Below are 14808 nucleotides of genomic sequence, written 5' to 3' on the forward strand. Positions count from 1 at the left end.
TACACACACGCATGCACACACACATACACTGAGTCTACAAAACATAATATTGAGTTGCACCCCCTTTTGCCCTCAGAACAGCCTCAATTCGTCAGGACATAGACTCTACAAGGTGTCGAAAGTGTTCCACAGGGATGCTGGCCCATGTTAACTCCAATGCTTCCCACAGTTGTGTCAAGTTGGCGGGATGTCCTATGGGTGATGGACCATTCTTGATACACATGGAAAACTGTTGAGCGTGAAAAACCCAGCAGCGTTGCAGTTCTTGACACTCAAACCGGTGCGCCTGGCACCTACTACCATACCCCGTTCAAAGGCACTTACATTTTTTGTCTTACCCATTCACCCTCTGAATGGCACACATACACAATCCATGTCTCGATTGTCTCAACGCTTAAAAATCCTTCTTTAACCTGTCTCCTTCCCTTCATCTACACTGATTGAAGTGGATTTAACAAGTGACATCAATAAGGGATCATAGCTTTCACCTTGATTCACCTGGTCAGTCTATGTCATGGAAAGAGCATGTGTTCCTAATGTTTTGTACACTCAGTGTATACATACATACATCTCAACTTCAATTTAGTAGACAGGACACATGCAGGCGCTCCAACAACTACACACATGAACACTCGTATACACTCACACACAAAAGTTTTCAAGAGTATGTGTCCGTGTTTGTGGGTTATTAATAAACTGCGTATCAATTCCCACTCTCAGCTTGTTATGGTTAAGCCTGGAAAGAGCAAGAGAGAAAGAAACCGAGAGAGAGAGTGATTGTGCGTGTGTGTGTGCAAATTAGTGTGTGTTGGAGAGTGTGGGTGGCCTGCACTCAGTGTAAGGAAGATAATGATGTAATCTATGTTCTTTTTATTCTGACCTAGCCTTCCTTCTCCCTTGCCAGCTCAGCACTAAATTAACACTTTAACATTCATTTACAGCAAAGGTATTTGTTTAATAGGCTGTATGAACTGACATCCAGTCACCACACTCACTTTCCACTCACCTCTCCTTTCTCTCACACTCCATCCCTTCCTATCTTCCTCTCTCTCCTTTCCCTCCACCCTTTCTCTCTCTCTCTCTCTCTCTCTCTCTCTCTCTCTGTACTCCTGCCTCCCTTTCACTCATTCTCACTATCCTTTTTTCTATGTGTTATCGCCCTCTCTCCCTCTACTTCCCCTCTCCTCCCTCTCTTTAGGTTGGACTTTGAGGAGGGTGATGGTGCGTGGTGTCCAGAGATAACCGTGGAACCAGACAGCCTGAAGGAGTTCCTCCAGATAGACCTGCGTTCCCTCCACTTCATCACCCTGGTGGGCACACAGGGCCGCCACGCAGGGGGCATCGGCAACGAGTTCGCCCAGATGTACAAGATCAAATACAGCCGTGACGGCAGCCGCTGGATCTCCTGGAGGAACAGGCAGGGCAAACAGGTAATCAATCAGTTATGAAGTTGACTATTGGTTGACAGTGACAGGAATATAAAAGTGTTGATCATAAAATATTGATTGATAATGGTAATATTGGTGATGTGTGACGTCAATCTAAGTGGTTAAGGGAACTGGAATGTGTGAGTTATTACTTATTATTTAGGCTAATTGATTGATTGATTATTATCTGTGGGTGACATGGCTATAGGTCATTGAGGGGAACAGGAATGCATATGACATCATGCTGAAGGACCTGGAGCCTCCGATCATCGCCCGCTTCGTGAGGTTCATGCCCGTCTCAGACCACTCTATGAACGTCTGCATGAGGGTGGAGCTCTACGGCTGTGAATGGCTCGGTAAGACAGAGGGAGGAGAGAGGGAGAGGTGGAGAAGCGCCCTACTCTGAACCATAGGTAGAAAGATGTAGCACATGGGGATGTGTGAAACTTACTCCTCAGCCTGAAGTGTCGCCACTTACACCGCCGAATTGCTAGCCTTTCACGTGGCGGCGACTGGTAAGACGTTTCAGGAGGGCGGTCACGTGTGCTAGCAAGGCAGAGATCCTGGGTTCGAGCTTCGGTGTGAGCGCAATCAGGAGGAAGTGGTACTCGCTAAGAAAACAGCGTGACATCCTTTACACAGAGTTCGGCAAACTCAGTGCTTAAGTTTTAGCTCAATGGGCTAATACAGAGTCCCTCTCTCTATCAGACGGTCTGGTGTCCTACAACGCTCCAGCAGGAGAACAGATGAGACTAGAGGGCCAGCCTGTCCACCTCAACGACTCGGTGTACGATGGAGCCGTCATCCACAGGTGGGTGTGCATAACTCCTTTTCCCTCTCATCCTCCCTTGTCATCTTCCTCCTCCTTTCTCTTTTTCTTCATCTCCTTATCGTTATTCTGTCTCCTTTTCATTCTGCCTCTCGCCGAAGGAGATGGCTGCCGTTTTACGGGCTCCTAACCAATTGTGCTATTGTGTGAGTTTCTTCGCGTTATTTGTAACTTATTTTGTACATAATGTTTCTGCCACCATCTCTTATGACCGAAAAGAGCTTCTGGATATTAGTACAGCGATTACTCACCTCATACTGGACAAAGATGTTTTCTTAACGAGTCGGACGCAAAGGATTTTCTGAATCCCCGTCATTCAGATGAGAAGGGACTTAGATATCGGGGACATAGGTCAGGGTGCCGACGGCGAGTGTGTAGTCTGCCTCTACAATCAGTCCTATTAGCCAACGTACAATCATTGGATAACAAAATAGACTAACTAAGATCACGGATATCCTACGAACGGGACATAAAAATCTGTAATATCTTATGGTTCACCGAGTCGTGGCTGAACAACGACATGGATAACATACAACTGGCGGGATATACGCTGCATCGCCAAGATAGAACAGCTGCCTCCGGTAAGACAAGGGGTGGCGGTCTGTGTATATTTGTAAACAACAGCTGGTGCATGAAATCTAATATTAAGGAAGTCTCGAAGTTTCGCTCGCCTGAGGTAGAGTATCTCATGATAAGCTGTAGACCACACTATTTACCAAGATAGTTTTCATCTATATTTTTCGTAGCTGTCTATTTACCACCACAAACCGATGCTGCCACTAAGACCACACTCAATGAGCTGCATAAGGCCATAAGCAAACAGGAAAACGCTCAGGGAAACTTAAATCCGTTTTACGTCATTTCTACCAGCATGTTAAATGTGCAACCAGAGGAAAAAAACTCTAGACCACCTTTACTCCACACACGGAGATGCGTACAAAGCTCTCCCTCGCCCTCCATTTGGCAAATCTGACCATAACTCTATCCTCCTGATTCCTGCTTACAAGCAAAAACTAAAGCAGGAAGCACCAGTGACTCGGTCAATAAAGAAGTGGTCAGATGATGCAGATGCTAAGCTACAGGACTGTTTTGCTAGCACAGACTAGAATATGTTCCGGGATTCTTCCGATGGCATTGAGGAGTATACCACATCAGTCAATGGCTTCATCAATAAGTGCATCGATGATGTCGTCCCCACAGTGACCGTACGTACATACCCCAACAAGAAGCCATGGATTACAGGCAACATCCGCACTGAGCTAAAGGGTAGAGCTGCCGCTTTCAAGGAATGGGACTCTGGCCTCCCGAGTGGCGCAGTGGTCTAAGGCACTGCATCGCAGTGCTAGCTGTGCCACTAGAGATCCTGGTTCGAGTCCAGATTCTGTCGCAGCCGGCCGCGACCAGGAGACCCATGGGGCGGCGCACAATTGGCCCAGCGTTGTCCAGGGTAGGGGAGGGTTTGGCCGGCAGGGATGTTCTTGTCCCGTCGCGCACTAGCGACTCCTGTGGCGGGCCGGGCGCAGTGCACGCTGACTTGGTCGCCAGGTGTATGTTGGTGCGGCTGGCTTCCGAGTTAAGCGGGCACTTTGTTAAGAAGCAGTGCGGCTCGGTTGGGTTGTGTTTCGGAGGATGCACGACTCTCGACCTTCGCCTCTCGTGTCCATACGGGAGTTGCAGCGATGGGACAAAACTGTAACCACCAATTGGATACCACGAAATTGGGGAGAAAAAGGGGGTAAAATACACAAAAATATAAAGGAGCGGGACTCTAATCTGGCCGCTTATTAGAAATCCCGCTATGCCCTCCGACGAACCATCAAACAGGCAAAGCGTCAATACAGGACTAAGATTGAATCGTACTACACCGGCTCCGACGCTTGTCGGATGTGGCAGGGCTTGCAAACTATTACAGACTACAAAGGGAAGCACAGCCGTGAGATGCCCAGTGACACGGGCATACCAGACGAGCTAAATTACTTCTATGCTCGCTTCGAGGCAAGCAACACTGAAGCATGCATGAGAGCGTCAGCTGTTCCGGACAACTGTGTGATTACGCTCTCCATAGCTGATGTGAGTAAGACCTTTAAACAGGTCAACATTCACAAGGCCGCAGGGCCAGACAGATTACCAGGACGTGTACTCCAAGCATGCGCTGACCAACTGGCAAGTGTCTAAACTTACATTTTCAACCTGTCCCTGACTGAGTCTGTAATACCAACATGTTTCAAGCAGACCACCATAGTCCCTGTGCCCAAGAACACTAAGGTAACTTGCCTAAATGACTACCGAACCGTAGCACTCACGTCTGTAGCCATGAAGTGCTTTGAAAGGCTGGTCATGGCTCACATCAACACCATTATCCCAGAAACCCTAGACCCACTCCAATTTGCATACCGCCCCAACAGATCCACAGATGATGCAATCTCTATTGCACTCCACACTGCCCTTTCCCACCTGGACAAAAGGAACACCTATGTGAGAATGCTGTTCATTGACTACAGCTCAGCGTTCAACACCATAGTGCCCTCAAAGCTCATCACTAAGCTAAGGACCCTGGGACTAAACAACTCCCCCTGCAACTGGATCCTGGACTTCCTGACGGGCCGCCCAACAGGTGGTAAGGGTAGGTAACAACACATATGCCACGCTGATACTCAACACGGGGGCCCCTCAGGGGTGCGTGCTCAGTCCCCTCCATGACTGCATGGCCAGGCACGACTCCAACACCATCATTAAGTTTGCCGACAACACAACAGTGGTAGGCCTGATCACCAACAACGTTGAGACCGCCTATAGGGAGGAGGTCAGAGACCTGGCCGTGTGGTGCCAGTATAACAACCTCTCCCTGAACGTGATCAAGACAAAGGAGATGATTGTGGACTACAGGAAAAAGAAGAGTACCAAGCACGCCCCCACTCTCATCGACGGGGCTGTAGTGGATAGGTTGAGAGCTTCAAGTTCCTTGGTGTCCACATTACCAACAAACTATCATGGTCCAAACACACCAAGACAGTCAGGAAGAGGGCACGACAAAGCCTATTCCCCCTCAGGAGACTGAAAAGATTTGGCATGGGTCCTCATATCCTCAAAAAGTTCTACAGCTGCACCATCGAGAGCATCCTGACTGGTTGCATCACCGCCTGGTATGGCAACTGCTCGGCCTCCGACCGCAAGGCACTACAGAGGGTAGCGCATACGGCCCAGTACATCACTGGGGCCAAGCTTCTTGCCATCCAGGACCTCTATACCAGGTGGTGTCAGAGGAAGGCCCTAAAAATTGTCAAAGACTCCAGCCACCCTAGTCATAGATTGTTCTCTCTGCTACCGCACGGCAAGCGGTACCGGAGCGCCAAGTCTAGGTCCAAAAGGCTTCTTAACAGCTTCTACCCCCAAGCCATAAGACTCCTGAACAGCTAATCAAATGGCTACCCAGACTTTTTGCATTGCCCCCCCCCCACTCCCTCTTTGTTGTTGCTGCTGCTACTCTCTGTTTATTAGCTATGCATAGTCACTTTAACTCTACCTACATGTACATATTACCTCAATTACCTCGACTAACCTGTGCCCCCGCCCATTGACTCTGTACCGGGACCCCCTGTATATAGCCTACTGTTATTTTACTGCTGCTCTTTCATCCTTTTTTATTATTATTTGTATATATTTTTTACTTAACACTTATTTTTCTTAAAGTTGCATTGTTGGTTAAGGGCTTGTAAGTAAGCATTTCATTGTAAGGTCTACACCTGTTGTATTCGGCGCATGTGACCTAATACAATTAGTTTTGATTTAATGTATCCCTCCTCTCTCGGTTTATCCAACCTCCTTCTCTGTTCTTCCTCTCCTCCTTTTGTGCTTCCTTCACCAATCTCGGAGTTGTGGTTCCACGCTGGCCCTGTTATTGCCTGGTTGCTGTAGTTACGGCAGGATGTAGACAGCGCAATGGCATGTGTCACTGTGGTTTTGTCACGCGTACACACACAAACTTACATACACACACACAAGCACGCTTCTCTGCACAGTTATGCACTGGAGTGTTACGAACACACACAGAGACAATTACACCCACACATGGCTTCTGGTGCATGAACGCGTGGGAGAGTTTGAGTCAGTGTCTTTGGACAAAAACTTGACTTCTTGAGAACATAAATGACTGTGTGGGTATCCTTGCTGCCTTTATGTGTTAGTGTTTGAGTCACTGTGGTCTGAATAATTTCCTCCATGATGCTGCCCTCAGTTTGTCTCTGCTATAGAACTCTATCTCTCTTTCTCTCTCTGCTTCTCTTTCTCTCCCTCTCTCTCTCTCTGAGTTTGAGTCTGTTAATGTAGTCTGAGAAGAGAAAATGGCTCGGGTTTTTATACCACTGCCAAGATGAGATATTGAATGTGGAAAAGATGATGCTACCACCTAGTGGTGGGTGGAGGGAAGCTGAATAAACAGATAGCGGAATAGTTTGTCTCTCAACCTTACCTTTCACAAAATAAATATTGTGTGTTGTAAAATAAATACTTGGTAATTAAACATGAAAATAGCGATTATTGTGTGTCAAGCAAGGTTGTCAATTAGTCGTTTACACGTTGTCAGGTCTCCTTAAGGATAGTTCACACAGACTCTCTGGTTCACCCCGAAAACACATTTTTAGTTTGTATTTTGACTACCTCAAAATACTCTAACTCTGAACTCTATCTTCATCTCCTCTTCTCTCTTTCTTCTCCGTCTCCAGTATGACGGAGGGGCTGGGCCAGCTGACTGATGGGATGTGTGGATTAGATGACTTCACCCACAGCCACGTCTACAATGTGTGGCCTGGCTACGACTACGTAGGTTGGACCAACGAGAGCTTCCCCAACGGATACGTGGAGATCATGTTCGAGTTCGACCGCGCACGCAACTTCACCACCATGAAGGTGTGGGTGGGTGGGTGTAGGTGTCAGGGGCTGTTATCTCCCAGTTGTTATTTACAATATGTAAGGGGAGCAGGGGATTTTTATGACCAAATAACAGGCATTACAGTTCTAAATCTTTCAGCTTCTTGACCCTTTTTCCAATCACTAGAACACATTTTTCTAGCAGGTTGACTGTAGTTTCACTCTTACAACATATTCCCCTCTTGCTCCCCCATCTCTCTCTGTTTCTCTGTCTCTAGGTGCACTGTAACAACATGTTCATGCATCATATCAAGGCATTCCGCCAGGTGGTGTGTTACTTCCGTTCCGAGGCTGACTGGGAGGCCACGCCCCTTTCCTTCAGCCCTGTGGTGGACGATGTCAATCCCAGCGCCCGATTCGTCACCGTCTCTCTGGCCAATCACATGGCCAGTGCTATCAAGTGCCATTTCTACTTCGCTGACTCCTGGATGATGTTTAGCGAAATCACCTTCCAGTCAGGTAAATGTTTACACACACACACACCTGAGATCACCTCCAAATCATGTGCTGTAGAGAAAACACACCTTGTTCCGTTTGAATATTCATTTGTGAAGTATTATCAGTTCTTTGTTGTGATTTACGTCTGTCTATTCTCTTCCAGACACAGCCATGTACAATACTACCCTGGCTCCCCCCAAGACTGGCGGTGGCCCTCCCACCAGCACTCAACCAGGTCAGTGCCCACTACACATGCATTGCGCACACGCTTTATCCGTTTTTACCTCTTTTACCACACACTCCCACCCGTGAGCAATGGCTGTGGCCGAAACCCACTTCCTGCTTTAATTCTATTGTCCAATCGAATGGTGTCTTCCCCTATCCCCTCCCCAGGGGATGACCCCACCCACAAAATAGACGACAGCAACACCAGAATTCTGATTGGCTGCCTGGTGGCCATCATCTTCATCCTCGTCGCCATCATCGTCATCATCCTCTGGAGGCAGGTCTGGCAAAAGATGCTGGAGAAGGTGAGAGATCCCACCTGTTCACACATGTTTTATCTGAGCCACAAAGTGTTTGGATGCACCATGTCTCTGAATGTGAAAGTTAGTTTGTGACTGTTTGTTACTATCAGGAAACGCAAAATATTAGAAAAATCCTACAATTTGCCATGTGTTGATCAATCAGGGCTGGTCAGATGTGTCTCTTCACCCCAGCATCCTTTATTCTAGGCCTCGCGGCGGATGCTGGACGATGAACTAACTGCTAGTCTGTCACTACAGAGCGAGACATTCGCCTACAGCCACAACAACCCTTCATCATCGTCAGCACCCAGCGAGCAGGAGTCTAGCTCCACCTACGAGCGTATCTTCCCCCTGGGCCCTGACTACCAGGAGCCTTCACGACTGATACGCAAGCTGCCTGAGTTCTCCCACACCTCGGAGGAGGCCGGTGAGTAGACCGGACACACAGGCAGGGTTTAAATTACCAGAAAAGACATATGAGAGAGTTGGGTCACGAAGGTTGAAAAAATATGTCTGCTCATTCTGTAAGCATGAAGTCGCCCTATTGTGTATTATCATGTCATATTGCTGAATCTATCTTCAACTCTTTTCTCCGGTTCCAGCTTTGACCAGCACAGTGGTGGCAGCGACAGCCTCCAAGGCTCCCACGGCAACATTTTCCCAGGACGGAGTCCCTCACTACGCCGAGGCAGACATCGTCAACCTGCAGGGCGTAACTGGGGGCAACACGTACGCGGTCCCTGCTCTAACCATGGACCTGCTGTCAGGGAAGGACGTGGCGGTGGAAGAGTTCCCCAGGAAACTGCTCACCTTCAAAGAGAAGCTGGGCGAGGGACAGTTTGGAGAGGTTCGAGCTCTCTGGACATCACATAGTAAACAGAAATCAATTCTGTGAATGATTTACAGTACATCAATTAAACTAATTTCTTATGCCCTTCTGAGATAAAGAACATTGATCAGGGTCATTAAATAGATTCATCTGGTGATTTAAGCTAGAGAAAAAGCTTACACAACCTTTGTGGCTCTTTGGAACCATTGTTAGTGACCATTAGATGTAGTGTGTTGATCAGAGTCTCCATGTTTCGTCCCCCTACAGGTCCACCTGTGTGAGGCAGAAGGCATGCAGGAGTTTATGGATGAGGATTTCTCCTTCGACATCAGTGACAACCAGCCAGTACTGGTGGCTGTTAAGATGCTAAGAGCAGACGCTAACAAAAACGCCAGGTGAGGGGGGCCGCACTCCTAATTAGCGAATACAGTGAATGTCTGCACATGCTGCTCCCAAATGTATTGTCCACATAGACATGTTTTTTTGAGTGATTCTTCCAGCATCAGTACACATTTTGAATGTGTGTGTTGTGAGATATATTCCTATCTATTAATCAAAGCTCTCACACAGTCTTCCCTCTGACCTCTAACCTTTGTTCCTGTGTTATCATCAGGAACGACTTCCTGAAGGAGATTAAGATCATGTCTCGTCTGAAGGACCCTAACATCATCCGTCTGCTGGCCGTGTGTATCTGCAGTGACCCCCTCTGCATGATCACAGAGTACATGGAGAATGGAGACCTCAACCAGTTCCTGTCCCGCCATGAACCTGAGGGACAGCTAGCGCTCATCAGCAACGCACCCACTGTCAGGTAAGGGTAGGGGGATGGAGGGTGGGGGGAGGGTGTGTGTGTGTGTGTGTGTGTGTGTGTGTGTGTGTGAGTGAGTCTGTATATGTGACAAAAGGTTTTCAAGAGTGAAAAAAATTAAAGTGAATTAACATTTAAGTACATTTATTTTCTTCACATAGGTCTTGTCTATGAATTTATGACAGTTGAAATCTGAAATTGTGTTTAATTTAATTTTTAAACAAGATCCCCATGTTTAGTCCTGTAAAAATGTCATACCATTTTAATTTGCTATATTCATTATTTTCTGTACATTTCTCACAAAATATATTTTTATATGATCGTTTAGAGCAGTGTTCCCCAAATGGCGGACCGCGGGTCAAATCTGGCCCGCCAGCAAAATTATTTGGCCCCCCAAAGCCCCCCAAAAAATATCAGACTAGAGATGCTAAAACTCCCAATGTCCCAAGAAGGAAGTTAACCTACCTAAATAATGCAAAAGCTACATTTTAACTTAATTCATGAGGAGAGAGAATGCAGGAGACAGTCAACTAATAAAGCAGGCAGTGGACCATTTTGTGGTGCTGCAACAGGAGCGCAATTGATAGGAGGTGAATAGGGCTTGGTGCTGAAAATATAGCTAACTTGTTATGCAAGTGTTGCACAGCAACAGATGGAGAAAAACTACAACAGTCGAGTAATTCATTTCAACAATAATCTTCATTTTAATTTGACTTTACAAACAACAAGAGGGCTTAATTGGAGTATATTTCCTCCGAGCCTATATAAAATAAATTCACTGGGCTATGAGGTTTAACAGCATCTTTCACAATAAGAAGATATATGGCCTAATAGAAGTGGGATTTTTTTTATAAGTCCTACTTACAATTGCAACTGGCCAAAAATGTAGCATCCTTTGTAAAACAATCATTTCAAGGAAAAAAAGGCGATTTCTGTATCGGGAGTCTCGGGATAGCCTGCTCCATTAACGAAAGAACAAACAGAAAATACTGTCAGCTTGAGACCTAAATATCCCTGGATAAGCACTCACAAAAATGTTAGTATTTACTAAATACAGTCATATAGGCCACTAAGTTACTTACTCAATAGGAAAAGTTGCATTTTCCCTCGGACACGATCTTGTGGATGTCGGGTGAGATCAATGTGATTTTGATGCGCAGGCAGTCCTCGATTGACTTATGTGAAAGCCGGTTCCTGTCGTGAATCTATATTGCGTTCATAGAGGAAAATGAGGACTCGCAGGTGTAAGTCGATCCAAACATTGTTAGCACATAAAATGCAAGTTTCTTTATTGTGCTGTATTCCTCTGAGCATTCCACCCAAAACGCACACAAGGACTCGGCACTCCTGAGCGCATTCCTGATTTGGCTTGATGTCTGGAATTCAATCAGCTCAGTTTGAAATGCGGCCTCATCCAGTGAGGGTCAGGGGCGGTGTGTTCATTAGGGCGATATGGGCGACGCACTGCCAAACGGCAAAAGGAAGGGATTTTTTTTCTAATCAATTATATCACGGCAACAGTAGTTTTCAGTGTTCTAATCTAGACGTCTGATCTGCCACTAAATGTCCAATCAGGCTAAAGTCGTGCTTCAAATGGCCCCGCCCCTTTTGGGGCGATTTCAGTCAGGTTGAAAATCGCACAGGAGTCTCTCATAGACTATCATGTAAAATATTTTTTTTTCTCAAATATCAGAGCTTTCAATACAATCTCTATGGGTTCCGGGAGGGCTTGCACTTACGCGCTTTCGTCATACGTAACATAAGTAACCATGAACATAACTAAGAAAAGAGCGGGTAGCAGCGTCAATCAATTCACGTACAACTGTCAAGATGGCTAGCTTTGCAAGGCAAAGATGAAACTGAGGGCTCCACCAACCCTGGTATTTTTCTTGGACTTGTGAACTTTGTGGCACAATTAGATGAGGTGTTTGATGACCATCTTAAAAATGCTAAAGTTTTCAAGGGCACATCAAAGACCATTCAAAACGAGCTACTGGAGTGTATGCTAGCGGTCATGAGGGAACATATTGTGGAGGAGGTGAAGTCGGCGAACTTCGTAGCTATCCAAGCTGACGAGACCACGGACGTTTCTACACAGACACAGCTGGTGCTTGTGCTGAGGTACATAGATAGCAACCACAAAGTGCAGGAGCGCTTTTTTGAGTTCCTTCCCATCTCGGAATCAACCTCAGTCTCAATCGCCAGTGTGCTTTTGGAGAGACTGAACGGTCTTTTTGCCGATGACGAGAAAGTCAAACTCATTGCGCAAGCTTACGATGGAGCATTTCAAGAATGCCCATTACGTGCATTGCTATGCGCATCAGCTGAATTTGATCATGCAGCAAGCTAGAACAGTTTCAGTACAAGTAATGTAGCCTCTCTCTCTCTTTGTCCCTCCCTGTCTGTCTCTTTAACACACACACGCCCAAATCAGTTCACAGTTGATGTTGTTTAAAATAGTTATTTTTCATTTTTTTTAAAGTAAAAAAAAATAAAAAATCTGTTCATGTTCATTTTTACAAATCTATACAATAGGCCAGAATATGGTTGTTCATATTTACAAATCTATACAATTGGCCAGAATATGGTTGTTCATTTTTACAAAGCCATACAGATAGCTGTGTTTACCTTTTCTAGAAATTATTTTCAAATTCTGTTTTCAGGCAAAATGTCTATCACTGTTCATTTTCACAAATCTATACAAGAGGGCAGAATATGGAAGTCTATAAAAATTTCTTATTACCAATAACTTGCATCAATGTTTTCAGTAGCCTCTATCAAAAGCTCCTGCTTGCTTGTTGTGAATTATGCTCAGGTGCACATATTTCCAATTCAACCATGAGGCCTTTTTGAAGCAAGTAATGTGTATATCAGTATTGACTTATATGCTGCCCCTGTCTTCATGTTGTTGCTGGACATATCTTTTTTAAAATGTGTGTAGGTCACCTAAATCATCAGAAAAATTGCCCCCCCCTGAGATTTTTTTCAGGAGCCGCCACTGGTGAGGGTTATCGTTTTCTTAACAAGGTTGGAGAATTCTCCACCTGGATGCGGACTGTGAGAGGATCACAGACAAATGTAATGATATCCTTGCGCATGCTGTAGTCTTCAAATCTGGTGGAGAAGTTGTCCCTCAGCTGCTTGATGAAATCTTCCATCACCTCTGTGACAATGCTGCGCCCTGGTCCCTCTGTCCAAATCGAACAACTTCGAGCTTCCTAGTAAAGGCCTCAAGTTTTTCCACCATGTCCACGACTGTTTTCCCTCTTCGTTGTAACTGCAGATTTAACCCGTTTAAGTGACAGAATATGTCAGCCAAAAAAGCTGTGTTTGTGTAGTTTGCAGTTAACGCTTCAATGTTTCTGCGCCGGGCCTCTGTCTGTGGCGGGAAGGCCACTTTGAAAGTTCCGTGCTTAGATTCATAATGACGTCTGAGATTGAATTATTTCCAAACAGCGACATTTTCATTGCAAATAAGACACACTGGCTTGGCACTGGCAAAATATGGTAAAATGAACGCATATCTCTCTGTACAGTCTATCCTGAAACTTCGATTTTCATTATCCACCTTTTTTTTAATACTTTTTTGAGAGCAATATTTTCCCTTGCTATCAAGCTAATTGTTCTGAACCAATGTTGACGTTAAAAAAGTAGTGTAGCCTACAGTAGGCTACGTAGACCTGTTTTTCCCCACCAATCAACGCACGGACAAATAGACAAAAATAATAATTGAATAGAGACATGGTGATTTTATGAGCGTAATCAGATCAAAATTATTATGTTATTGTCACTGAATTTCGAATGTACTAATCAGATGTGTTAAAAATGTTGTTAAATGTGTAGTGTTGACCAATTATATGTGCTAATATTATATACAAATTATGTTCTGGCCCGCCAACTATTAGCTCAGAAGAAATATGGCCAAACCTAGTTGACGAACCCTGATTTAGAGACTATTTCAGATGCATACACATTGAGAAATGCAAATGAATGATATCTTGCATGCAGCCATATTGTGGTTCTCACTGGTAAAACTGATTTTGGGGAACTGTCTATATAGAAGTTCCTGTAAAAAAAAATGTAAAACTCTATTGGGAATGCATAATAAAAGTTACACCATGTTGTCTGAAATGCTATGACACAAGGTTTAAAGGGGGAATCTGGGATTCAAATAACAACAAAGCAGCACATTAGTCAATAGCTATGGGCTGCAGCTGGAGAAATGTAACAACTCTCAAATTCATAGATGGAGCTATGGAGGCAATGATTGATAATCTATGAGATCAAAATGATAAAATGTTTTGTACCAAACCCAGATTGCCCCTTTAATTCCAGAGGGCAGGCTTTGAAAGCTATTGAAGTCATCAAGCAGATCTTAAGGCATACATACCCACATGCTAAATATTTATTTGGCATTTACATGGTGTGCTAGGGAGAAATTATTACTGACATTTCTACAGATTTATACCGCACATAGATTTGACCAAATGGGGGTTAGTTCACCTCACTACAAATCTGAAATGATTGAGACTTTCTATAGTTTATTTACAAATATATATTTTAATGCAGGTAAATGCATCAGCTTGTGGTTGAAATATTTTTTACCCTACACTATTGACTAACACATGTCATCTAGCAGCTTGGAGTGTCAACAAACAGTGTCTGATCCTACTTGAACTGGCTAGGGATAGAGCCTATTGCATGCATTTTTCCATTTGGTTGTAGCCCCAAGCACAGAGGAGATCGGAGAACTGAGAGTTCCGGCCCATATCCACCCCTGAACCTAGCTAGAAAGCTATTTAGCAAACCAGCTAGAAAACATTAGTTAATAAGCAAGTTGTTAAGCCTGTAAGCTATAGCTAATAAGCAAGCTAGCTAAGGTAGCTAGCGAATATGCTTTATCATAATAATCTAGCTAGCTAAAGACTAGTAATTTTATCCACAGTAACCTGTATAATGGTATAGCTAATAAGCCCAGCTATCGGAATGGATAATGTGTACTCTAAATTCTCCTAAATTGCCTC

The 14808-nt window shown here is 44.9% G+C and overlaps 1 protein-coding gene across 3 annotated transcripts in view; it reads left to right on the forward strand.

The window, feature by feature from the left end:
* The window catches only part of LOC121540135 (discoidin domain-containing receptor 2-like), a 55817-nt gene that overhangs the window by 36581 nt on the left and 4428 nt on the right, over nt 1-14808 (forward strand). Inside the window, exons 4-14 of one of the 3 annotated variants that reach the window (XM_041848753.2) lie at nt 1199-1430; nt 1636-1783; nt 2136-2238; nt 6978-7161; nt 7401-7641; nt 7784-7855; nt 8014-8150; nt 8355-8574; nt 8750-8994; nt 9244-9371; nt 9590-9787. In XM_041848753.2, coding sequence (XP_041704687.2) covers nt 1199-1430; nt 1636-1783; nt 2136-2238; nt 6978-7161; nt 7401-7641; nt 7784-7855; nt 8014-8150; nt 8355-8574; nt 8750-8994; nt 9244-9371; nt 9590-9787 — 1908 coding nt within the window. The remainder of the gene's footprint in view (nt 1-1198; nt 1431-1635; nt 1784-2135; nt 2239-6977; nt 7162-7400; nt 7642-7783; nt 7856-8013; nt 8151-8354; nt 8575-8749; nt 8995-9243; nt 9372-9589; nt 9788-14808) is intronic. The other 2 variants (XM_045207705.1, XM_045207704.1) reach the window with 2 other exon arrangements.

This window comes from Coregonus clupeaformis, chromosome 26, assembly GCF_020615455.1.
Source record: "Coregonus clupeaformis isolate EN_2021a chromosome 26, ASM2061545v1, whole genome shotgun sequence".
NCBI classification, from domain to species: domain Eukaryota; kingdom Metazoa; phylum Chordata; class Actinopteri; order Salmoniformes; family Salmonidae; genus Coregonus; species Coregonus clupeaformis.